A 26,401-nucleotide genomic window follows, 5' to 3' on the forward strand; every position below is an offset into this window, starting at 1 on the left:
CTGATAAAGTGGATGACCTGGACAATAGATTTTAATCTCAAATATATTGGTGTTCCTGAACAATGAAAGCATAGATGGACAAATTATTTTTTCCACAATCTTATCAAAGTCAATTATCGCAAGGCCATGAATATTTGAAGTGAGCTAGAAAGAACTTAGTGAATATTCTAGCAAAAATATAGGGTTTAAGGAAAAAATCTAGAGGATTTACTAATGACATTTTTGTCATTAATTACTAATTATTATTAGAGATATTCAAACATGCTGAAGGGATTCAGAAGCACTGATCCAGAGGTTCTCAAACTAGGGGTCGTGACCCCTCAGGGGTTCGCAATGTTATTGTGTGAGGGGTCACGAGCGTCAGCCTCCATCCTCAAGCTCTGTTTCACCTCCAGCATTTATAAATAATATTAAAAATATATAAAGAAGTTTTTAATTTATAAGGGTGGTTGCTATGTGAAAGGGGTAGGGTTGCCAACTTTCTAATAGCACAAACCTGAACTCTCTGGCCCCGCCCCATGTCCCGCCCCTTCCAGAGGCCACACTTATGCCCCATCCCTTCTCTGAGGTCCCACCCCCTGCTTGCTCCATCCCCCCACCCTCACTCACTTTCACTGGGCTGGAACAGGGAGTTGGGGTGGGGGGGAGGTGTGAGGGCTCCAGCTGGGGGTGTGGACTCTGGGATAGGGCCGGGGATGAGGGGTTTGGGGTGCAGGAAGGGGCTTATGACTAGGGTGGGGGGGTACAGGGGCAGGCTCCGGGAGGGAGTTTGGGTGTGGGAGGGGACTCTGGGCTGGGGAAAGGGGTTGGGAGTCCCTGGGACCCCAGAGTCTAGACACATGGGCAACCAGGGAGGTTCCTCGGCACCAAGAGCTGCCCTCGAGCCCAGAGGCACTGCTCCCGCAGCTCCCATTGGTCACGGTTCCCAGCCAATGGGAGTTGCGGATCTGGCACTTGGGTGGGGGCAGGGCATGGAGCCTCCTTGAGCCTAGGGGCTGCAAGGATCTAGCTGCTGCTTCCGGGAGACACACAGAGCCGAGGCACGTAGGAAGCCTGCCTTAGCCCCAGTCCACTGCTGTGCCACCAACTGGATTTTTAACAGCCCGGTTGGTGGTGCCGACCGGAGCTGCCAGGGTCCACTTTCAACCGGGCGTTCTGGTCAAAAACTGGACACCGGGCAACCCTAGAAAGTGATCACCAATACAAAATTTTGAGAACTACTGCACTAATCCAACATTCAATGGAACTTGTATGCCTAAATCCTTTAGGTGCTTTTGCACATTCATTATTATATTTTGGTGACACAAAAGCACTGGTCGAGGCAGGGACCCATTGCGCTGGGTATTGGATAAACATATGTGAAGATACAGTCCCTGCCAAACACCGCTTACAATCTAAGGGCCTGGGCCTGTAATCTGATACATTTGGGTGCACACTTCCACCCATGCAGACAACCAAGAATTCCTTTAACGTAGGACAAAATGCAACCAGTGAATGTGATAAACAACATGATGGGAAGGAGGTTATTTGATTACACTAACTAGCTATATGTACGTATAACTCCCAAGGAGATTACTTAGATTCCTGGTACTCTGTGTGCTGGTAGCTCAGAGAGAGGCACACAGTCCCTAGTAGGGGACTAGAGGAGCCAAAGGCAGACTCAGAGTCTGCTTGGCAACCAACAGGGAGAGAGATGCCCTTCTCAGGGAGCTCAGGAGAGAGGAGGAGTCATTTTGGAGCAGTCTGGACTCTGGAATCAGCCAGGGAAGGGGAAGGACTGGCCTCTGAGGACCTGAAAGCAAGATCCCTCTGCTTGGACCTTTCCCTCTCCAAAGGTGACTTCCAGTTTGTAGAGTTTTGATCTCTATGTGAGATCAGTCACCACATGGCCAGCTCTGCTCTGGCTGCTAGCCGGGGTTGCTGCCTGCTATGAGTGTGTCTGAGCACTGGGGTGAGAGACTAAAATCCAGAATTTACTATAGTTTTGTAATCTCCACCTTGATCCTTACACCCCTTTGTGGTAAGAGGAAATCCTGGCACCAAAAGCAGCCTGACTCCTGCATGAAGAGGACACCTGCCAGCAGTGGTTGTCAGCCCTCTGCAGTGACTGAGGAGTTCAGAGCCATCTCTGAACCTGAGGATCTGTGGTGGAGTTGTGAGTCACCAGCTTTTAGTTAGCTAGTCAGGGAAATTGTTTGGGAAACTGCTTACCAGAAGCGCCATTTCAGGGGTGTTGGGGAGGCTCAAGCCCCTCCTTCTCCCCCCCCCCAGTTTCATATTTGAGGTTTGCTAACAGCACATGCCCTACCCCCAGATGGAGCTTTTAACTGCAACACAACTCGAGTGTGATATGTGATGAGTTCTGTCCGGCTCCAAGCTTCCGCCTTTGGGGCAGGGAGTTTGTTTATAAACAGAGGCAGGGTGATTAAGATAACAAAAGGCTTTCATTAAATTAAATAAAGGATCATTAGATGATCCTGAAAGCATTGCCAGGCACTCCAGTTAAAAATAGGAAACAAAGGGTAGGAATAAATGGTGAAACTAGAGAGAGGTAAACAGTGAAGTCTCCCAGGAGTCTGTACAGAGACCTGTGCTGTTCAACATATTCTTAAATGATCTGAAAAAGGGGTAAACAGTGAGGTGGCAAAATTTGCAGATGATACAAAATTACTGAAGATAGTTAAGTCCAAAGCTGACTGCAAAGAGTTACAAAGGGATCTCACAAAACTAGGTGACTTGGCAACACAATGGCAGATGAAATGCAGTGTTGATAAATGCAAAGTAATGCACATGGCAAAATATAGTCCCAACTATACATACAAAATCATAGGATCTAAATTAGCCGTTACCTGTCAGGAAAGAGATCTTGTGGATAGTTCTCTGAAAACAACTGCTCAATGCGTAGTGGCAATCAAAAAAACTAACAGAATACTGGAAATCAGTAGGAAAGGGATAGATAAGAAGACAGAAAATATCATATTGCCTCTATACATGGTACACTCACATATTGCATACGGCATGCAGATTTGGTCACCCCATCTCAAATAAGATATATTGGATTTAGATAAGATACAGAGAAGGGCAACAGAAATGCTTAGGGGTATGAAACACCTTCCATATGAGGAGAGATTAAAAAGACTGGGACTTTTCAGCTTGGAAAAGAGATGACTAAAGGGGGATATGATAGAGGTCTATAAAATCATGGCTGTTGTAGAGAAAGTGAAGAAGAAAGTGTTATTTACTCCTTCTCATAACACAAGAACTAGGGGTCAACCAATGAAATTAATAGGCAGCAGCTTTAAAATAAACAAAGGGAAGTATTTCTTCACACAACGCATAGTCAACCTTTGGAACTCCTTGCCAGAGGATGTTGTGAAGGTCAAGACTATAACAGGGTTCAAAAATGAACTAGATACGTTAATGGAAGATAGGTTCATCAATGGCCATTAGGCCGGGGGGCGGCACAGTGATCAAACACCATATTCTGCGTGTCCCTAACCTCTGTTTGCCAGAAGGGAATGGGAGAAGGGATGAATCATTTTGATGATTGCTATGTTCTGTTCATTCCCTCTAAAGCATCTGATATTGGTCACTGTTGGAAGACAGGATATTGGGCTAGATGGACCACTGGTCTTCCCCCATCTGGCCATTCTGATATTCTTACATAGATTCCAGATGGATGTGCCTCCCGCTGTAACCCACTAGACCCCACTCCCCTCCCAGAGCTCAGACAGAACCCAGGAATCCTGATGGGAGCTCTTTCTCCACAGAGTTAGTAACAAAGTAAGAATACACATTCAAATTTGAAACCTAACCAGTACCTTAAGTGACTTGCCCCAAGATGTCAGAACATGTTAGTATTATCGCTGAGTGGGTCCAATATTTATTTAATTTTGTTTCTTTTATTTATGAATTAAATACAGTGCTTCTGCCAGCTAACTGTTAAGTTATCTGCCAAAAAACTAGAGTTTTCAAGTGTCTAAGTAAGCCCCTAGAATCATAGTTAAAGGTTGTGCCACCCTACCAAAATCTGAAATGGTGCCATTGTCATTTCCTGAAATGTGTCTTCAAGCCAGGGAGTAAGGTATTGGGAATTTTGTTACCTGCTGCCTATTAAATCTGCAGAGGCACTTACCGCATGATCCCACATGTGAGTCTCTTGGACTATACTGAACCCTGTCAGCCACATTGCTAACTGCTACACAGACGATATTGTGGTCACAGATCATCAAGAGCCCCCACAAAGTACGTGCACCAACAGGACATTAATTTTACATTTGCTATATCAGGTCACATGACTAGGGAAATTCACGGGTATTGCGGGGGCCCTCGTGACCCTGAGAATAGTATTTTACCCTAATATATTTATCTTCTGTTTAATATAATTACTGTCTTAAATATATTGAATATGTTTGCGTTATTTCATGGAAGTCTCCAACTATCTGGCAACTAAGTGATGGTTACCCAGTGATTAGAGTGTTCCTCCCAAGCTGCCCTGGTGACCCTGCCAGGAAGGAGCAAGGGAGTGGAGGCACCACCAAATAAATTCATATGGGAAGAAAAAGAAGTTACACCCTGCTGAATGTATGGCAGGATCCAGAAGAACCCTGGCCTGTCTATCAAAACCCATAAGGAGATTGGCGCTAAAAGAGGTAACCAGGTGGATAGGGGACACTACATACAATTTGATGTTTCTGAATTTTTAAGAATTAGGATAAAGAACAATCTTTTGGGAGAAAAACACAGCTGTGGTACAATAAAACAGAAAGTTTGAATATCCAGTATTTCTGGATATTATTGGAGCAGGAAATAAATTACAAGGCAGTCTCCGGTTATAGCCAGTAAGGAATTAGCTGCAATGTAGGATTCCAGAACAAAACCTCAGTTTAACATTGTTTTAACATGCCTCTAGGATATGAAGAACACTAAAATCTACATAAATAAATAGGCTTCATTCTTCCAAGGCCCTGCACAAGCAGCATGTTTCAGGATTGGGTCAGTCAAGAGAAGATAAGACATAGCTGGTTATCCGGACATAGCTAAACTGAGACACTCGGTCCAGCCCATTTTTGGCAGAATTCCAGCCCAACTAAGGCTGTGTGATCTATCTCTATGTTATCCTAGAGATTCCTGTATGTTCTCAAAATTCACCACCTGGTTATAAATCCAAGGCCCCAGGAGCTTGTTGGAATAACAACATTCATCAAGGAAGAAGGGGAAATTAATCAAGGAAAGTATTTTACTTCAGATGCATAATTATCTGCTAAATGTTTTTACTTCCAAAAGTGTAGTTGAATATTAGGAGGTAAGTTCTGATCTAGACATACCAGTTCAAATTCACTGAGTAGCAGAGAACTTTATTTTATTGACAGCAATTTTATAAACATAGCTATTATTTGAGTACTAATACGCACAAAGGTTGATTTTAATATTAATTTACCACTGATACAATTCAGACTGAGTTTTCATTTTATTTTCTATTTCTTTAAAAGCATGCTGAGCTTATTTGGATTAGATACAAAGCTCATAGTTAATTCCCAAACTGGAGTTCTTAAAGGAGTCTGATGGCATTAGGTGCAAAACCCTCAATTAATTTCAAGGGGAGTTGGGCACCTAACTTCCTTAAGTTCCTTTAAGAATTCCAGCCTAATCCCTACAAACAGACGGCTATAAAGAAGCACTTGACAGCACGAAAAATAGTGACCCCACAGACTACATTATAGTTCCCACTGTGCAGATAAAAGAGCTATTCCTAGGGGAATTCCACACCAGTGCACATGTGCAGAATTCATATCCATCACACGTTTCTTTGCTTCCCCACAGAAAAATGACTTTCTGACAGGGAAGCAGCAAGGGTAGTTATGTGCCCCTTCCCAGCAGCGCAGGCGTGTCATTTCAGGTGCCAAGAGCAGTCACTCGAGAGAGAAATCACTGGGGGGATGGGGTGTCTGGGGACACCCCAGCTGGTGCCAGATCAGACCCATCAGGAGCCAGGGCCAGGTCAGACCCATCCCCCACACACCCAACCCCTGTGTATCTGGACCCCCTATACTCAGACCCCCCCATCGATAAGCCTCACTTTCTGCACCCAGCACCCTATCACCAAGCCCCCTGGATCCCCTGCTGAACCCCACCCCCTGCATCCAGACCCCCCACCTCTGCACCCAGACCACCCCCTCCCAAGCCTCACCCCCCAGTATCCAGAACTCCCCACAACCCTACGGAGCCCCTGTGCATCCAGATTTCCCCCCTACACACCCAGATCCTCACTGAGCCACCCACTCGCAGACTGCCCGATACAGAACCCTATCACTCCGTACCTGGATTCCCCCACACTAAGCCCCTCCGCACTTAGATCCTGACAGGCTGAGCCTGCATGCCCACACCTGGTGTGCCTTTGGAGGGGCAGGGGCCCAGGGCATTTCTGGGGCAGGCCTGGCCCTTTCACTGTGTGAGGGTCAGGTGCAGCCTCACCACTGAGTCTATGTCCTGAGGAGAAGTGGGGAAAGCAGAGTAATCTCCCACCTCTGTGCAGTCAGCAGCCTGTGCTCCCCACTGCCATGCTGGAGCCTCCACATTTATTTATTGACAAATAAAATGAGCAGAATTTTAAAATATTGTGCACAGAACTTTTTTTTTTTTTTTTTTGGTGTAGAATTCCCTCAGGGGTAAAGAGCAGGCAAAAGACAGTGCAAAGTCCCTCATTCTCGCCCTCCCCTCCACCCTTCCATACTTGTTCAGGAAGCAACTACAGGCCTAGATTCTGATCCTGCAAAGACTTATGGAAGAAGAGGTGGATGAGGCTTTTTTTTAAACAACTAACAAAATCATCCAAAGCACAGGACTTGGTAGTGATGGGGTACTTCAACTATGCAGACATCTGTTCAGAAAATAATACAGTGGGTCACAGATTATCCAACAAGTTCTTGGAATGTATTGGAGACAATATTTTAGTTTAGAAGGTGGAGAAAGCTACTAGGAGAGAGGCTGTTCTAGATTTGATTTTGACAAATAGGGAGGAACTAGTTGAAAATTTTAAAGTGGAAGACAGCTTAGGTAAAAGTGGCCATGAAATGGTAGAGTTCATGATTGGAAGGAATGGTAGGAGGGAAAACAGCACAATAAAGATAAAGGATTTCAAGAAGGCAGACTTCAGCAAACTCAGGGAGTTGGTAGGTAAGATCCCATGGGAAGTAAGTCTAAGGGGAAGAACAGTTCAAAAGAGTTGGCAGTTTTTCAGAGACATTGTTAAGGGCAGAAGAGCAAACTATCCCACTGTATAGGAAAGATAGGAAGTATGGCAATAGGTCAGGGATCGGCAACCTTTGGCACACGGCTCGCCAGGGACAGGGTAAGCACCCTCACGGGCCGGGCTGGTTTGTTTACTTGCCGTGTCTGCAGGTTGAGCCGATCGTGGCTCGCACTGGCCGTTCCAGGCCAATGGGGGTGAGGGGAAGCAGTGGCCAGCACATCCCTCAGCCTGCACCGCTTCCCACAGCCTCCGTTGGCCTGGGACGGCGAACCATGGCAAGTGGGAGCCACGATCAACCAAACCTGCAGACACAGCAGGTAAACAACCAGCCCAGGCCCACCAGGGTGCTTACCCTGGCGAGCCACGTACCAAAGGTTGCAGATCCCTGCAATAGACCGCCCTGGCTTAATCAAGAGATCTTCAATGATCAGAAACTCAAAAAAGTCCTAAAAAAAGTGAAAAAGAGATCCAATTACAAAGAATGAATATAAACAAATAACACAGATATGCAGGGATAAAATTAGAAAGGCCAAGGCATGAAATGAGATTAAACTAGCTAAAGACGTAGAGGGTAACAAGAAAACATTCTATAAATACCTTAGAAGCAAGAGGAAGGCCAAGGACAGGGTAGGCCCATGACTCAATGAGCGGGGAAAAATAATAACAGTAAATGTGGAAATGGCAGGAGTATGAAATGACTTTTTTGTTTTAGTTTTCACCAAAAAAATTAGTAACAATTGAATGTCTAATGTAGTGAATGCCAGTGAAAATGAGGTAGAATTAGAGGCTAAAATAAGGAAACAAGTTAAAAGTTACTTAGACAAGTTAGATGTCTTCAAGTCACTGGGGCCTGACGAAATACATCCTAGAATACTCAGTTTGCTGACTGAGGAGATATCTGAGCCATTAGCGATTATCTTCAAAAAGTCATGGAAGATGGGAGAGATTCTAGAGAAATGGACAAGGGCAATATAGTGCCCATCTATAAAAAGGGAAATAAATTGACTGATCTGTAATTCCCCTTAACTTCAGTACCTGGAAAGTTAATGGAGCAAATAATTAAGCAATCAATTTGCAGACACCTAGAAGATAATGAGGTGATAAGTTACAATCAACATGGATTTGTCAAGAACAAAACATGTCAAACCACCCTAACAACTTTCTCTGACAGAGTAACAAGCCTTGTGGATAGTGGGGTGTCAAGGTTTTTTCCCCACTCTGAACTTTAGGGTACAGATGTGGGGGACCTGCATGGACCCTTCTAAGCTTAATTACTAGCTTAGATCTGATAATGCTGCCACCAGCCAGAATTTAGTATCTGGCACACTTTCTGTTCCCCCAGAACCTTCCCTGGGGAACATAGATCCAAACCCCTTGGATTTTAAAACAAGGAGAAATTAACCATCTCCCCTCCTTTCCCCCCAGACTTTCCCCTTCCTGGGTTGCCTTGAGAGGTTTCACACAGATCCAAACTTCTTGGATCTTAAAATAAGGAGGAATTAACCATCCCCACTCCTTTCCCCCCCACCAACCCCAGGTGAGTTCAGACCCAATCCCCTTGGATCTTAAAACAAGGGAAATCAATCAGATTCTTAAAAAGAAAGCTTTTAATTAAAGAAAGAAAAAAGTAAAAAATTATCTCTGTAAAATCAGGATGGAAAACGCTTTACAGGGTATTCAGATTCATACAGACCAGAGGGACCCCCCCCGCAGCCTTAGATTCAAAGTTACAGCAAACAGAGGTAAAAATCCTTCCAGCAAAAGAAATATTCACAAGTTGAGAAAACAAACATAAGACTAATCCGCCTTGCCTGGCTATTACTTACAATTTTGAAACATGAAAGACTAATTCAGAAAGATTTGGAGAGCCTGGATGTACGTCTGGTCCCTCTTAGTCCCAAGAGCGAACAACGAACAAAACAAAAAGCACAAACAAAGACTTCCCTCCACCAAGATTTGAAAGTATCTTGTTCCCCTATTGGTCCTCTGGTCAGGTGTCAGCCAGGTTTACTGAGCTTCTTAACCCTTTACAGGTAAAAGAGACATTAACCCTTAACTATCTGTTTATGACGGGGGAAGCGGTAGATGTGGTATATCTTGACTTTAGTAAGGTTTTTGATACTCTCTCACATGACTCTCTTCTCATAAACAAACTAGAGAAATACAATTTAGATGGAGCTACTGTAAGGTGGGTGCATAACTGGTTGGAAAACCATTCCCAGAGAAAGCAGCAAAGAGTCCTGTGGCACCTTATAGACTAACAGACGTATTGCAGCATGAGCTTTTGTGGGTGAATACCCACTTCGTCGGATGCATGTCATTCCCAGAGAGTAGTTATCAGTGGTTCACAGTCAAGCTGGAAGGGCATAACGAGTGGGGTCTAGTCCTGTTCAATATCTTCATCAATGATTTAGATAATGGCAGAGAGTGTACATTTATAAAGTTTGTAACGATACCAAGTTGGGAGGGGTTGAAAGTGCTTTGGAGGACAGAATTAAAATTCCAAATGATCGGGACAAACTGAAGAAATGGTCTGAAGAAAATAGGATGAATTTCAATAATGACAAATGCAAAGTACTCCACTGAGGAAGGAACAATCAGTTGCACACATACTAGATGGGAGATGACTGCCTGAGAAGGAGTATTGCAGAGAGGGATCTGGGAGTCATAGTGAATGACAAACTAAATGTGAGTGAACAGTGCAACACTGTTGCAAAAAAAGCAATCATCATTCTGGGATGTATTAGCAGGAGTGTTGTAAGCAAGACACAAGAAGCAATTCTTCCGCTCTTCTCCACTCTGATTAGGCCTCAACTGGATTACTGTGTCCAATTCTGGGCACCACATTTCAGGAAAGATGTGGACAAATTGGAGAAAGTTCAGAGAAAAGCAACAAAAATTATTAAAGGTTTAGAGAATATGACCTCTGAGGGAAGATTGAAAAAAGTGGGTTTGCTTAGTTTGGAGAAGAGAAGATTAAGAGGGGGCATGATAACAGTTTTCAAGTACATCAAAGGTTGTTACAAGGAGCAGGGGGGAAATTATTCTCCTTAATCTCTGAGGATAAGACAAGAAACAGTGGGCTTAAACTGCAGCAAGAGCGGTTTAGGTTGGATATTAGGAAAAACGTCCTAACTGTCAGAGTGGTTAAACACTGGAATAAATTGCCCAGGGAGGTTGTGGAATCTCCATCATTGGAGATTTTTTAAGAGCAGGTTAGACAAACACCTGTCAGGGATGGTCTAGAGATAATACTTAGTCCTGCCATGTGTGCAGGGACTGGACTAGATGACCTCTCAAGGTCCTTTCCAGTCCTATGATTCTATGATAAAGGTAACTGTATGTTCCATGGGTAGCCCTAATAAAGCAACACAACTACTCACAGTGCAGAAAGTTCAACGTAAGCATGAATCTTTGTAGGATCAGGGTCCTATATTCGCACTTCTTGAGGTAAAGGGCTGGGAGGTGTGGGTATGTGGGGGAAATGGTCAGGTGTCACCTGGGAGAGCACATGGGATCTCAGAAGGGGTGGGCTTTAGCTCCAATACCTTTTCCACATTGTCTGGCAGATTGATGCTGATGGTAGACCTAAGTGTATGCTTCCCTCTAAAAAAAAGGGGTAGAAGCCACATCAGCATATGCTCCTTCCAATTCCTAAAGGATTCACACAGAAATAACACCCCAGGGGACCGGCAGTGGTGGAACTGCCTGACCCAGCACTGCTGTTTCTAGCCACGAGGCAGCTGCATTATAGTAAGATCAAATTCATATCACAGACCAAACAAGCTCCCACACGACTAGTTAGCAAAAGGTAAACAATCAAATCTCCCCTTGAATGACTCATCTGACCTTTAATGCACAAAAGCTTCCCCTCACTTCTGTTTTAACTGTAAACACATTTGTACTTGTTTACAACACATTTGCAGCAGTCTTCTGCACTTCTAGTCATGAAAAGAAGCCTTTATCTGCCTCTTGCACCCTCAAAACTCCTGGGTGATGTTTTACCCAGCCTGCTAGGCACATTAGACTGTAAGGTCTCTGCCTCAAAGGAACCCTTGAGTAGTCCACATATTTGGGCTTAACCCAATTTTTGTGTTTCGTTTTCTACTTTTTTTTTAACTTTGTATTTTTAAACAACATGGGATAGATTTGTATTACCAGACGAGTGATTTCAAGACATTCTGGATCCGATTCTGATCCCAGGTTTAATAGAGCAAACATACTAGAATCTTCTGAAGGTAATGGGTTTACTTTAGATGTACAACAATTTAAATGAGATCAGAATTTGGCCATTTGTTTCTCGGATATGAAATCAATACATTAAGCCTAGGATTTTCAAAGGCGCCTAAGGGAGGGATGTACCAATTTCCATGGAGTTTCAATGGCAGGTAGGCACCTAACTCTCTTACAAGTCTTTGAAATTGTATAGGTATGCACATAATACTTACATTAAAGTGAAATTCAGAAATAACCATAATCTAATGCCTACGATTTCCCATAGAATCAAAAACTTACAAATCATTAAATTTTTCCAGTGTTACATCTGGTGTGAACACATCCAATATTCCAATAACCTAAAACAGGAGAGAGAAAAAACAGAAATATATGGATTCAGATTTCATCAACACAAAATCACCAAGCCATATAATAAATGAAGAAATATAGTGGAGAACATTACCAAAATGAGACATTAGTTACAAACATAAAGATGAGAAGTAGCTTGCCTATAGCAAAACACACAATTGCTAGTGAAAAGAAAGTCTGTCACCCATTATCCATCAGTTTTCACCTCCATCACTAGGTCTGCTTGACCTAAGGATAAACAAGCTTTAAACATACAGTTTTTTATAAATAAGCAAAGTTGAGTGATAATTATATAAAACAGCTGATAAAATCTCTCATCCTGAAGGATTCCAAAGTGTTTTACAAACAAACAAAAACTTTACCACACTGTACAGACAGGAATAGTCCATCATTGTTATTCAACCACCTCTGGGGAAAAGTGAGCCAACTGTGGGTCAATGCATAGTAACACTAAACAATTTAGGATAGCAAATAAAATGAATTTTCCAAATTCATCTGCAGTGGAATTTTGGTAGGCAGAATATAATTCCCAGAATGGAATTTGGTCAGGACCCTGGGACTAAACTAAACTAAGTCATCAAGAATGCAACTGGGAATTTAACAGCTCTATATCTTGGATTCTCCTTAACAATACTCTGTGTGTCTCAATAAAACTGTAATAAAATGTATAAAATAAACATGTCTTTCTCTAATTTTCCACTAGTAAATCCATCAATGGAATGAGACCAGTTGGCTGGATATACTTACAGTCACTGCCAATACTCCACTCAAGTAAATTAACCATCAATAAATTAAATATTGGAAAAATATAATAATCAGGACTAACAGCTTATCATGCTTTGTAGCATTACCATGAAATTAACGATCAACATTAGAAACTATTTTAAAACCTGCTTTGAGAAATGCCAAATTGCCTCTTTCTTTCCAGTACTTAAGAGGTATTACCAAAGATCTTTAAAAAATAAAACGAAACAGGAAGCGAAGCAAAAAAGGGGTGAAATAAATAAAGATAAAGAATAGGATTTGTTTCATTTAAATCTTTAAAGATAAAAAGTCTTCTCGCCCCTTCAAAAATCCCTTATACACAAACTTTCGCCTTTTCCATTATTTCAAAAGTTTACAGGAGGAGTTCTTAAAGTTAGCCTGGACGCAATCAAAATACTGTGGTGATGAGTGCAGTATAAACGCCTACATAAACCTCTACCACGATATAACACGACCCGATATAACACGAATTCGGATATAATACAGTAAAGCAGTGCTCCGGGGAGTGTGTGTGTGGAGGGGGGGGACTGCACACTCCGGCAGATCAAAGTAAGTTTGATATAATGTGGTTTCACCTATAACATGGTACGATTTTTTGGCTCCCGAGGACAGCGTTATATCAGAGGGTGTATAAAATACCCAGATACAAAAGCTTTATCTCTGCATCCATGCTGAATCTTTGGAAGCTCTACTAAGCATATCATTTTCCTGGAGTTTGTAATATAGTCTTTTTGAAGCCATTCAAAGAACAATACAAAATGAAAGAATCTCCCCACTAAATGTTAATAAGACCCATTACTAGACCATCAAAAATAAAGTAAAAGAGGATGTATGTATTCAAAACCATGCTTTAAAGTGCTGAGGTTATAGCAAATATTTTATTTTTCAGATTTGTACAGCAGAATTTTATAACTATCCACCATAGAAACTTTTCACTCATGACACAGAAAGTGACACCAAAGCGGAATCATGGAATTCTAATGGCTAGTTAAAACTGTGCATGTACACTTTTCTAAAGCTGCACCTTGCTGAATCTACATTTCAAAAACTCTTAAAATATATATAGATAGCATTTGAAGAGTGTGTCATTAGAAATGGAAAGTTAGTATCTGAACTTCAACCTGGTCCATCAAGTGCTTTCTCTTCCCATTAAAACCCACTACTTCCTGTGAAGAAGAGTTCCTTGTCCTCTAACCAATAAGTTTTGTGTGTCCTCATTTACCCGAACTGTTGCTCTATGTCTTGTCTATCTTAGATTGTAAGCTACATGATGGTGACAGCAGGCTTCAGCAGGAAAAGTAATTGATACCACAGAAGATGAGGCAATGTATGGATGCTGCACCACATGGATTTGCAACCAGTATCATTAAGGCAAACAAAGCATGGAAACCTGTATTATGCTCCTGTTCTTGTGAAACATGGGAAGCTGGAAAAGGTGTTTCAACAGAAAATATCAGCCAAAAATCAAAGAGATTAGTAAAGCTCATCAAAATTCCCCTTTATCTCCCATTAAAGTCAGTGGGAGTATATTAGTTACTTGGACTATTCTGTTAGTTAACAGCACAATTTGTCCTGAGAGGCAAAGAACTGAGCTCATACTTTTCAGGTAAACTGGCAAACTAATTGAGACAAGCTTGTCATCTGTCTTTGTTGTTGCAAATCCTCTGACTTGAGAAAAGACCAGGGAAAGAGCAGCAACTCCATTCTAAACATCTTGAAGGAAATTTCAAAAGACCAATGTAGCAAGCAAAATAGGAACTGAACACAGAATATTTTTTATAAACATGCAGTGGATGGTAGTCCCTCTTAGCCATACCCATTTGATTTGATAAACTAGTTTCTTCTTTTTCATAATGGATTTTCTAAAGCAACATCATTGAAACTAACATGGACAAGTCAGACTAAAAATAATTAATCATTTATAAATATCAAAGAGAGAACTCTGTTTCCTTCTCATCAGTGACCTTTATTTAATAGCTATGTTTCAGAGTGTTTTTCCCAAACTAGAATATAGTTATTAATATTTCATTTATGTCACAGCTTACTACAGATACATTACAAACAAGAGGATACAAAATAAAACAAATACTCTAAGGAAGATGTAATTTCAGTGATTAATGCAAATATAAGAAAAATGACTGGATAGTAGGTTGGAAATATTCTTCTTCATGATACCCTGCAAAAACATTTGCTACCGTGGAATGCCATCCCTCTATTAAATATAAGGTACTTAAACATAACAGCTGACGTAAAGACCAGTTTGGATAGCAAAGCACAAATGACACGTGGGCTTATTTCTTTTATAACTTGGTATGTATAAAATAAAACAGAAAATACCTTGAAGTTATCAACAATGATATAAAGGCTAGGTCACAGATACAGAGTGATCTGGAAGACTCAATAAGCTGGGCACAAGCAAATAACATGCGTTTTAATACAGCTACATGTAATGTTCACATCCAGGAGAAAAGAATGTAGGCCACACTTAGAAGATGGAGGACTCTATTCTGGAAAGCAATGGCGCTGGAACTGGGAAACGGAACAGTGGGCAATGAGCCCCCACACTTTTTAAAGTGGAAGGGCCACACACCCCACTTTTTAACAAAAAAAAAAACCCACATGAGTTTGGTCTCCCAGAGGCGACCCATGCCTGCCCAGTGAGGGCAGTGGCTTCAGCAGATATTACTGAGCATGCTCAGTCCATCTGAGCCTGCTTAGTACAAGTCAAGCACCAAATCTTTGCGGGCATATGACCCTGCATCCCGCCCCGCACTTCTACAAAGGTTCCAGTGCCCTTACTGGGAAGTGGTGACTGAAAAAGATTTGGGGTCATGGTGGATAAACAGCTGAACATGAGCTCCTAGTACAAAGCTGTGGCCAAAAGGGCTAATGCTATCTTTGGATGCATAAACAGAAGAATCTCAAGTAGGAGCACAGAGGTTATTTTACCTCTTTCTTTGGCACTGGTGCAACCCTGCTGAAATACTGTGTCCAGTTCTGGTATTCTCAATTCAAGAAGGATGTTAATAAATTGAAGAGGGCTCAGAGAAGAGCTAAAAGAATGATTACAGGATTAGAACATATGCCTTATAATGATAGACTCAGGGAGCTCAATCTATTTAACTTAAGAAAGAGACGGTTAAAGGCTGACTTGATCACAGTCTTTAAGTACTTACATGGGGAACAAATATTTCATAATGGGCTCTTCAATCTAGCAGACAAGGTATAACAAAATCCAGTGGCTGGAAGTTGAAGCTAGACAAATTTAGACTGGAAATCAGGAGTAACTGTTTTACAATGAGGATAATTAACCACTGGAACAATTTACCAAGGGTTATGGTGGAGTCTCCATCACTGACAATTTTTAAAATCGAGATTGTTTTTAAATATATGCTCTAGTTCAAAAGGAGAAGTTCTATAGCCTGTGTTAAACAGGTCAGACTAGATGATCACAATGGTCCCTTCTGCTCTTTGAATATATGAAAAAACATTCTTCAATTATATTTTGATTGCTTCCAATGAAGTGGGTTCTAGCCCACGAAAGCTTATGCTCAAATAAATTTGTTAGTCTCTAAGGTGCCACAAGGACTCCTCGTTGTCTTCACCAGTGTGTTACCTGAAATTAGGCCAGCGAGTAGGCTTAGGGAGGACTAATGTCCCACCAGAGTTTGGCAGAAAGCAACATGTTTATTATACTGATAGCTAAGCTCAAAAGAAAGGGGGTGGGGCTACACTCACACTCGCATAGTCAAGCTCCCAGGACAGGCATGGCACTGGACATGTCAGGATCCTTCAAGGTAAGTGTCCCACAGTGCAGTGATGGATGGTGCGATGAAGGTAAGTGTTGATGAAATACAACATGGCAAACCACTAGTCAGGTGGTCTGAGTGAAGGGCCTTCACGGGAGGTACAATCTTGTGAGAGCACTCTCGAGCACATGGCCCCTTCCCCTTTTATGGACCCGCTCCTCATGGCCTGCGACTAGAGATGACTTGGCCGCATCTGGCTGGTCACACTCCACCTCGGGCAGTGTCCATGCATTGGGTGTGTGATCACTGCCTAATCAGAGTCCCAGACACCTTGTCTACCTGGGTGCTCTTCTGATTTTCCAGCTGCTCAAGCAGCTCGTTCATCCCACAAGCATTCCAGGAGGGAGCAGGAGGGGGAAAGCCACTTCACAGGTATTCAAAGAGGAAGAGGAGACAAAAAAGCAGGGGGAGAGGTGTAACAGACCTTTTGAACATACAGGTTATAGAGAGCATACAGATCACTGTTGCTCCTACAACACAGTACACTTGCTATTATTAGAGATGCAAGTTCTGTGGACAAGGAATGCTACTATGAGACACCACTGGAAAAGGTCTATGTCTATGGGAGACACTAGCAGTGATGCTCTCCTCCAGTGTCTCACTTTTACTAATCAGTTTTTAAGATGAGATTTCTGGCATGGAATAGCACAATGAGGTGTGTACGCCATCAACCCATGGTCATCTAAGTGATTGATTATTTTATCCTGTGTTCATTGGTTCCTTGTAAACTCAGTGAAAGTCCCTCCACCATCCCTTTATAGACAAATCCAAAGTGGAGTGAATGATATGGGGGAAAAAAATCAAACTCAGATTTTCTTGTTCAATATTAGTGTCTTGTGTAGCCACCCCCAACCCCTTTCTCCTTCTCCAATAGAGTAGGAGGAGCTACTTTGAGGATAAAGTAGTAGTATAACTGCTCTTGAAAATCTGGAGTGCAAGGTAACTAAGACAATAGCAATAAAATTCAATTGCTATCAGGAATTGTTAGTAGCAGCTTGCAACACCATGTTTAAGAATATTTCCAGAAGAACACATTCTGAAAAAAGTCTAGGGATAGAGAAGACAAAACAGTCAACGCTAAGTTGTTAAAAGAATTGATTCCTGGCAAACAAAAAGATGGATTTCTTTACATACCACTGTGACACAGAGACCCCTTGGCAAAGGGTTCCCTGTTCTTTGCAAACAACTCTCACCCCAGACCTGACACACTCACCACACCAAACATCATACAGGATGTATATCCTTGAAGAGTAACAAGTAAGGTATCTACAGAAAGCTCATAACCGGTCAAGATTCATAATCATTGTATGTATGGGTAATATTTAAGGACTAATGTATTTATATTGAAAGTATGCTCTATGAACTTGAAGTAAAAGTTAGGGCTTGTTTACACTGCAGCTTTGGCAACGAAACAGTGGAGGTGAACACACTGCAATGCCACTTTCAGCAACTAAACTCCTTAGTTTCAGCGACCAAATAAAAACTCCATGAGTCATAGAGCTTTTTATGCAGAAGTTTTGTTGCCAAAGTGCCAGTGTAGACACTGCACTTGATTTTATCGCTTTAATTGAGGGTTTTCCACAATGCCCATCCTGACTGCTCTCGTCAGGAGTTCCAACTCCGCTGCCCTGCAGCCAGGTAAGCAACCATCCGCCCCTCCTCCTTTAAAGCCTTGGGAATTTTTGAAATTCTACTTCCTGTTTGCATGACATGGAGAGCTCACATCGAGTCTTCCCAGCTGACCATGGTGGCTTCAAGCAGCAAATGCTATCCTGCTTGAACCAGTGCAGAACTGCTGGATCTGCTCAGTATTTGGGGAGAGGAAGATGTGCAGTCCCAGCTGCACTCCAGCTATAGGAATTTCTGTACCTACAGGCAGATTTCTTGAGGCTTGTGCGAAAAGGGCTATGATCAGGACATGAGGTAAGCATACTAGAAGGCAAGGGAGGAAAACCATTGCTCCGGTGCTGAGCCTCAGACCTGCCATTTTTACAAGGAGTTGGATGCTATCCTTGGTGGTGACCCCACCTCCACTGCCAAGAGCCCTTTGGATACTTCATTGGGGATGGAACCGGCAGAAAGTGGACCTAACCCAGAGGACGAAATCATTGACGAAGAGGTAGAGGCAGACAACCATATGGAGCCAGGGCTGGATTAACCCATAGGCTAATAAGGCTATAACCTTAGGCCCTTCTATTTTTAGACCCTAATGTAGGCCCTCCATTCCATACTGAAGTAATAGCTGAGCGATGGTAGCGGGACCATTGGAATTTTTTTGTCTCATTAGATATTGCTTTGTGAAAATTAACCCATAAGGATTGGGAATTCAATTTATAGTGGCTGTGATTTTGTCTTTATGGGCTAAGGAAGTGGTTGTGGGCCCAAGAAATATTAGAACTTTGTACACAGTAGGCTTACACTAGGCAATAGAAACCATGTCGAAGAAAGGAGGATAGCAGAAATTGAAGTAGGCCTGTAGCGGGTTGGTTACCCGCTCCTGCCCAGCAGGGCTTAAAAAGCAGCCTGGCAGGGCTTGAAAGCTGCAGCTCTAAAAGCTGGGCTGATTGGGGAAGTGGCCACAGCTGGGCCACACCCCAATCAGGCCACACCTGGCCCCTATAAAAGGCTGTGAGCCAGGAGCCCAGTCACTCTCCCTGCCTGTAGAGGGAGAAGGACCTGGCTGCAGGGAGCTAGACAAGGTGCCTAAAGTGGAGCAGGGCTGGAGAAAGGCAGAGGAGCTGGGGAGCTCCTGCCTGGAAAGCCCCAGGCTGCAGCCTAGCATTAGGCCAAGAGGTACTGGGGGCTGCAGGGGGCAGCCCAGGGGTAGGCAAAGGCAGCAGGTCCAAACCCCTTTGCTGATGCTGAGTGGCTGATACTGCAGTCTGCCACAGTGAACAGGGGCTAGATGGAGACTGGGCAGTAGCCAGTACTGAGGCAAAGTGGGGATAGTCGGGTGGGGGTTCCCCTGAGAGGGGGAGACCCAGAAAAAGGGCACCGGGGTCCTGGGAGGGACACAGGGTCCAGTAGCTGGAAGGTGGATCACCAGCCTGCAGAGGGCGCTCCAGGCTGGATTGAGCTAGTTCCCGAGAACGACCAGCAGGAGGCGCCGCAGGGGTGAGTCTGGCCTGTCTACAAGGCCAAAGAAAGATGGCAAAGACAAGATGTAGTGCTGAAAGGTACTCCTTCTCTAACTAACTATTTTTCCTCCTATTAAGTTTGGTGGTGAAGAAGTCCAGGTGAATACCACCCCAAGTGAACCTGCTCCACCTGTGCCTGATGAAAATGAGCAGCCTCCTGTGACTTCTCTACCTGCAGTCTCACCCCACTCCTCTGAAGACTTTCCCAGTGATAGTAATATACAAATATTGTTCTCCAATGATCCAGGTGAGTGGGACATGACTTCTGAAGATCTCATTGCACATTGGACTCAGAAGGGCCAACACAAAATGCCAGAATCTAGATGCTGACTTTTCATTGACAAAGTGAGAGTACACCAATCAGAATAGTTATCTGACCAAATCAGTGTTTGAACATGAAGCCTAGTAAACAGATTGGCAACCGAAAATAGCTCATCTATTCGCCTTCTAAGAAAAAAGTGTACTGTTTTTATTGCCGCCTGTTTTGTGATACCAGAGAGTGGGGAATGGTCTGCGAAGGCTTCAGTGGTTGGAAGAATACTGCGTACATTACCAAACATGCAATGAGTGAGCAGCATACATTGTTAGTTAACAGCTACCAAGCCCGAAAGAAAGTTAGTGGCAGAATTGATACCCAAATGGAAAACCAGTTTTTGGAAGCTCGTGCTTATTGGAAGGACATTCTCAGATTTGTAGTTGAAACCATAGTTTTTCTTGCTGACCATGGTCTGCCATTCTGTGGCTCAGGTGAGACTGTTGGATCAAAACACAATGGCAATTACCTTGGCATTCTAGGGCTAATTGCTAAGTTTGACCCTTTCTTAGTTCAGCACATCAATCAACACACAAATCGTGGAAAAGGCCATACATTTATCAAAGACTATTTGTAATTAATTCATTACACCGCTGGCAAAGAATATGCTATCAGCCATTGCAGATGAGATCAAAGATATGGGATATTTTTGTGGGATATTTTTCAGTGTCCATTGATTCAACACCGGATGTGTCACATGTAGATCAGCTGACTGTCATCTTGCGTTATGTGCTACCCAGTAGACCAGTTGAGTGTTTCATGACCTTCATAAACATCACTAGCCACATAGGGGAGAAACTTGCCCTTTACCTACTCGATTTCCTCACTGAAAATGGGACTGACATCAGTCTTTGTTTTGGCCAAAGCGATGACAATGCAAGTAATATGAGTGGAAAATATTCAGGGATGCAGGCAAGTATAAAAGAGTGCAATGCTTTGGTTGATTACATATCATGTGCTGCACATTCACTCAGCCTTGTTGGCCAGTCTGCCATGGATTCTTGTGTTGAAGCAGTTTCTTTTTTTGGATTTGTCCAAGAATTGTACAATTTTTTCTCTGCATAAACCAGTCGTCGGATGATTCTCAGAGATTCACTACCAAAGGGATGCCCAGTGCCCAAATCACTCTCAGGGACGTGGTGGAGTGCCAATGCTGAAGCTGTGAATGCAGTTTTTCTGGGATACTCCAACATCCTTGAAGGGCTAGAGAGCAAAAATCAGCAACAGAAAAGATGCAAAGATCCTTAGTGAGGCAATGCACACTTTGGAAACTGATATTTTGTGTGAGGTCTGGAATGATATACTTCAGCCATTCAGCGGGTGCAGTCTAAGCTTGCAAAGTGTTGAAATTAACCTTTCCACTGATGTAAACCGAATGTGGAGTCTTGGAACTGTTCTTCAACAAATGCAGGATAGTTCTGCTGAGTATGAAATTCAGGGGCTGCAAGGACTGCTAACCATGAGTATAAGTCAGCCAAAAGCCGCAAAAGACAGAAGACATGCAATGATGCAACTGCCCACTCATTCAGTGACAAGGAGGTCTTCAGAGTTAATACCATCATCACAATCATTGACAAACTGAAGAGTTTATTAGAACATCGGATCAGGCTTACAAAAATATTGACAAAACCTTTAGTGTATTGACACATTTTTCACCTAACATTTCGAGTTCGGAAGTCAGTGAAGGTGTCAGAAGTACCCAGACTATCTCTCAGTAGATTTTACTAAAGAATTTCTTCAATTTGTTGAATTCACATCACTCTCAGATATAGAAAGAAAAGATGATGAAAGCAAATCTATTTGGATGTAGCAAGTTTTCACTGAATCCAATATGACAGACTGTTTCCCCAATTGTTGAAACTACATTACAGCTGTATTTGTCACTAATGATCGCTAACTGTAGTGGAGAACGTTCCTTCTCTCTTCTAACAAGGATCAAACCACCATGACTCGAGAGCATCTCAGTGCTTTGTCCCTCTTGAGCATTGAGAATGAAATTGTCAAGTCTTTGAATTATGATGACAACATTCATGTCTGTGCCACAGCTAAAGCTAGGGGAAAAATTATTTGTTTGAAGAATTGAGTGTAGTGAGAATAAATGTATTAACTTTACATAAATAAACAATATGTAAATATTGTGACAAAAGTTCCTCCTCTACCTTGGTGGGTCCTGTGCTTATTGGCGGATTTGCTCTCCTCACAGATTCACCCTGTGGGTTGGGAAGCAGCCCCTCTGGTAGAAGCCACAATCCAGGTCAATTCCTCCTGTGTTTGATCAGGAGTTGGGAGGTTTAGGGGGAACCAGGGCCCGTCCTCTACTCCAGTTCCAGCCCAGGGCCTCGTGGGCTGCAGCTGTCTAGAGTGCCTCCTGGTACAGTTGTGTGACAGCTACAACTCCCTGGGCTACTTCCCCATGGCCTCCTCCCAACACCTTCTTTGTCTTCACCACCGGACCTTCCTCCTGATGTCTGATAATGCTTGTACTTCTCAGTCCTCCAGCAGTATGCCTACTCACTCTCAGCTTCTTGCATGCCTCTTGCTCCCAGTTCCTCACACGCACTTCCTCTCCTCTGGCTCCCTTTGGCCTGACTGGAGTGAGCCCTTTTATAGCATCAGAGGGGCCTTAATTAGAGTCAGGTGATTAACAGCCTCACCTGACTCTTGGCAGGTTAATTGGAGTCAGGTGTTCTCATTAGCCTGGAGAAGCCCTTGATCTGGTCACTCAGGGAACAGAAAACTGTTTATCCAGTGGCCAGTATATCTCCCTTCTACTATTCTGCTGTTCCCAACTAGCCTGGGTCTATCACAATATGTATGTAGATAAATGTTTGATGACTTCATAATTTTTTTGCAATATGTAAGTCACACTTAGGCCCTTCCCTCCCATTAGCCTTAGGCCCCTCATAACTTTAATCCACCCCTTCGTGGAGCCCACAGTAGGGTCACCCAGTGGTGTGTCTGGTCAGGAGCTGTTCTCTGCTCCAGGGGTGTCTAGCCAGTCTCAGCAGTTGCACTCTGGCAAGCCAGACGCAGGAGAGGAAACCCCTGGTAAGTGTTTTTGCTTTGTGAAGTGCGGAGGTGTATTGAGGGCATAGAAATGTACAAGGCTGGCCATGTTACTATGTGTTCAACATTTCCCCATGCAGCTACGCAGTATGGAGAAAGAGGGTGTTGATGCACATGGAGATTTCATAGGAATCCTCCTGAAAAATCTCCAGGAAGCTTTCCTGGAGGGACTCGGGAATCCTCTGCTGAAGTTTCCTTGGCAGAGCTGCTTTGTCCCTTTCCTGCGCCATTCTGCAATTACTTTTACTGGGACCAAAGCAGCACACAGATGAGCAACACAGGGACCAGGGCATGTAGTAGATGCACTCTTGCTTCCCTATTTGCCCTCAGGAGTGAGATATCTGGTACAGTAACGCCCACCTGTGGAAAAGGATGGAAAAATTTAAAATATTGTCCCTCGTCGACTGCACTGAATCCCTTTCATATTGCTTTTCTCCCCATGTAAAATGCACCTTGCCGCTAGGTAAAGTCACCATGCATATGCTTGTCAAGAGTGAGTGAGAAAGTAATTGGTATGTTATTAGAGGTGTATTTTACTATTCTTGAACCACTCCTTACTGCTATCTAAGTTTCCCGTGTAAGGTTTCACGAACCATGGCATTAAGGGGTACACTGGGTCTCCAGGATCACTATGGGCATTTCAACATCTCCTTCTGTAATCTTCTGGTCAGGAAAGAAAGCCCCCGCTTGCAGCTTTCAGTACAGGTTGGTGTTCCTGAAGATACGTGTGTCATGCACCTTTCTGGACCACCCTGCATTGATGTCAGTAAAACGCCTGCAGTGATCCACAAGCACCTGCAACACCATGGAGAAGTGCCCCTTCCTATTGATGTACTCTGTCGCAAGGTGGTCCAGTGCCAAAATTGGAATATATGTGCCATCTATTGCCCCTCAACAGTTAGGGAAACCCATTTCTGCAAAGCCATCCACTATTTCACACACATTGCCAAGAGTCTTGGTCCTTCACAACAGGATGTGATTAATGGCCCTGCACACTTGCATTAACACAGTCCCGACAGTTGACTTCCCGACTCCAAACTGATCTGCAACCAACCGGTAGTAGTCCGGTGTTATCCAGCTTCCACACTGCGAGTGCCATGTGTTTCTCCACCGAGAGGACAGCTCTCATTTCGGGGTCCCTGCATCGAAGGACTGGGGTGAGCTCAGCACACAGTTCCAGGAAGGTGGCTTTTCTCATCGAAAAGTTATGCTCGTCATCCCAGACCTGCACAACGATGTGATTCCACCACTCAGTGCTAGCTTTCCAAGTCCAAAAATGATGTTCCACCACGTTCAGCTGTTCTGTGAATGCCAAAAGTAATCAAAGGTTGCTCCTATCAATGTCAGACAGCACTTCATGCAACTATGAACCCCACTGAGTTCAGAACTTCACAATTAACTGTACTGCCACTCACGAGGTGCTACTGCCTGCTAGCAGAGCACCAGAGAGCAGTGTGGGATCCATTCCTTCAACGTGTTGCAGTGCACAACTCACTGCTGTGGCGCTTCCTGCTGGTCTCTCAAGGAATTAGCTCATCCAGCCTCCGGAGCGCCCTCTGCAGGCCAATGTCACACTGCTGCTGGCCCCCGTGTCCCTCCCAGGACCTAGTGCCCCTTGTCTTTGGGGCAATACCTCCCCAGTCTCAAGGTCTCCCCACCGAGGGGAACCCCCAACCCTCTATCCCCACCTTGTCTCAGTCATGAGCTACTGCTAGTCACCATCTAGCCCCCACTCACTGGGGCAGACTGCTGTGTAAAAGCCACTCATCATAGGCAAGGGGGGTTTGGACCTGTTGCGTCTGCCTGCTCGTGGGCTGTCCCCCTGAAACCTCAGTACCTAATTGGCCTTCTACTAGACTGCAGCCTGGGGGGTTTCCAGGCCGGAGCTCCTCAGCTCCCTTGGCCTTCCCCCAGCCCTGCTCCACTCCAGGTACCTGCTCTCAGCTTCCTGCAGCCAGGTCCCTCCCTCTCAAAACTAGAGAGAGTCTGTCTCTGGCTTCTGGCCCCAGCCTTCTTATAGGGCCAGCTGTGGCCTGATTGGGGCATGGCCCAGCTGCGGCTGCTTCCCCAATCAGCTTAGTAGCTGCTTTCTCCCAGCCACAGCCCTCCCCAGGGCTGCTTTAAGCCCTTCAGGGCAGGAGTGGGGTAACCACCCCACTACACAAGGGATGTTGAAAAGTTCCACAAACCAAAGACAGAAGCACATGGAATGCTGGGATGGAATGCAATGCATCATGGGACACTGAACCCAAACCCATGATGCGCTGCGATCCATTCTGCCTTCCCACAAGACCTCGCGCCAGGTGGAGATCTGAACTGTGGGATAGCTACCCACAGTAGATTGCTCACAGTAGATTGCTCTCACTGTCGATGCTATTGCCCCGAGAGTGGATGCACTTCATTGACCAAGGAAGACAGTCTGCACATGCAACAACAATTTTCTGTTAGTGCTTTTTGATCGTCCACAAAACTTGCAGCAAAAAAACTTCTGCCAGCATAGACATGGCCTTAGTCACTAGGAGATAATGTGTCTGAGTGATGGCCCATTTGGATGGGGGGAGTTGTCACCCCACCCTGTTTAGCTGGTGATGCAATGCAAAGCTCAATTATTTAGCTTTGCGCAATACTAGGATTTTCAATGGGAAACCATCAAAGGCAAATGCAAACAATCAAAACCACTTAGAAGGAACAAACAAGACAGTGGTTCACCCTGTCTGTGAGTAGAAGGTTGTTTTCAGTGTGACATAGAGGAGGGAGAAGCACTATGGATCCATTCACTGAGGGAACCCCTTTATGGAGAGGGGATGTTTCCACAAACTTTTAGATCCAGGTTCTTGGGAAACTGGTCAGCTTTGCAACATTTTGAACTTTGGAGGAGAAACCTATTTAGAGTGAAAAGGTAACTATTAATAAGGATAGACCCAAGTTTTCATTTTAGATTGAAACCATTTGTTTCCATCACTGTCTCTCATTTCTAGCAAAAACAACCAGAAGTCCTTGTGGCACCTTAGAGACTAACAAATTTATGCCCAAATAAATTTGTTAGTCTCTAAGGTGCCACAAGGACTCCTCGTTGTTTTTGCTGATGTAGACTAACATGGCTACCACTCTGTAACCTCTCATTTCTAGTTAAATCTTTACCCTTTCTTAAATAAACTTATTTTTGTTTTATTGTAAGTGCTCACAAGTGCTGTGTGGCTTACAGGAGCAATGGTTTAAGGTACATTGCTCCTTTGGGAGCAGCGGATCTGGGATTTCTTCAAGTAGCCAGTGTCAAAGGCTGATTATCACAGAGGAATGATTCAAAGGGATTCAGAGACTGGGGTACATCTGTAGTTAACTTGGAAAGCGAAGACGGCTGGCATAGCACAGAGGAGAGTGCCTACGTGGATGACAGGCTGGTGGTATTAGAGGAGCTGACACCCAACCAGGCACAGGCAAGTCTCCCTCACACTGGAGACAGGGGATAACAAGG

At 43.8% G+C, this 26,401-nt stretch overlaps 1 protein-coding gene across 3 annotated transcripts in view; it reads right to left on the bottom strand.

Annotated features, from left to right (window-relative positions):
• Window positions 1–26,401, bottom strand: part of MAPK12 (mitogen-activated protein kinase 12) — an 80,312-nt gene that overhangs the window by 35,939 nt on the left and 17,972 nt on the right. For all 3 annotated transcript variants that reach the window (XM_050936340.1, XM_050936339.1, XM_050936341.1), the window contains exon 3: window positions 11,768–11,826. In XM_050936340.1, the coding sequence (XP_050792297.1) occupies window positions 11,768–11,826 (59 nt within the window). The remainder of the gene's footprint in view (window positions 1–11,767; window positions 11,827–26,401) is intronic.

Source organism: Gopherus flavomarginatus, chromosome 1 (assembly GCF_025201925.1).
Source record: "Gopherus flavomarginatus isolate rGopFla2 chromosome 1, rGopFla2.mat.asm, whole genome shotgun sequence".
Lineage (NCBI taxonomy): Eukaryota > Metazoa > Chordata > Testudines > Testudinidae > Gopherus > Gopherus flavomarginatus.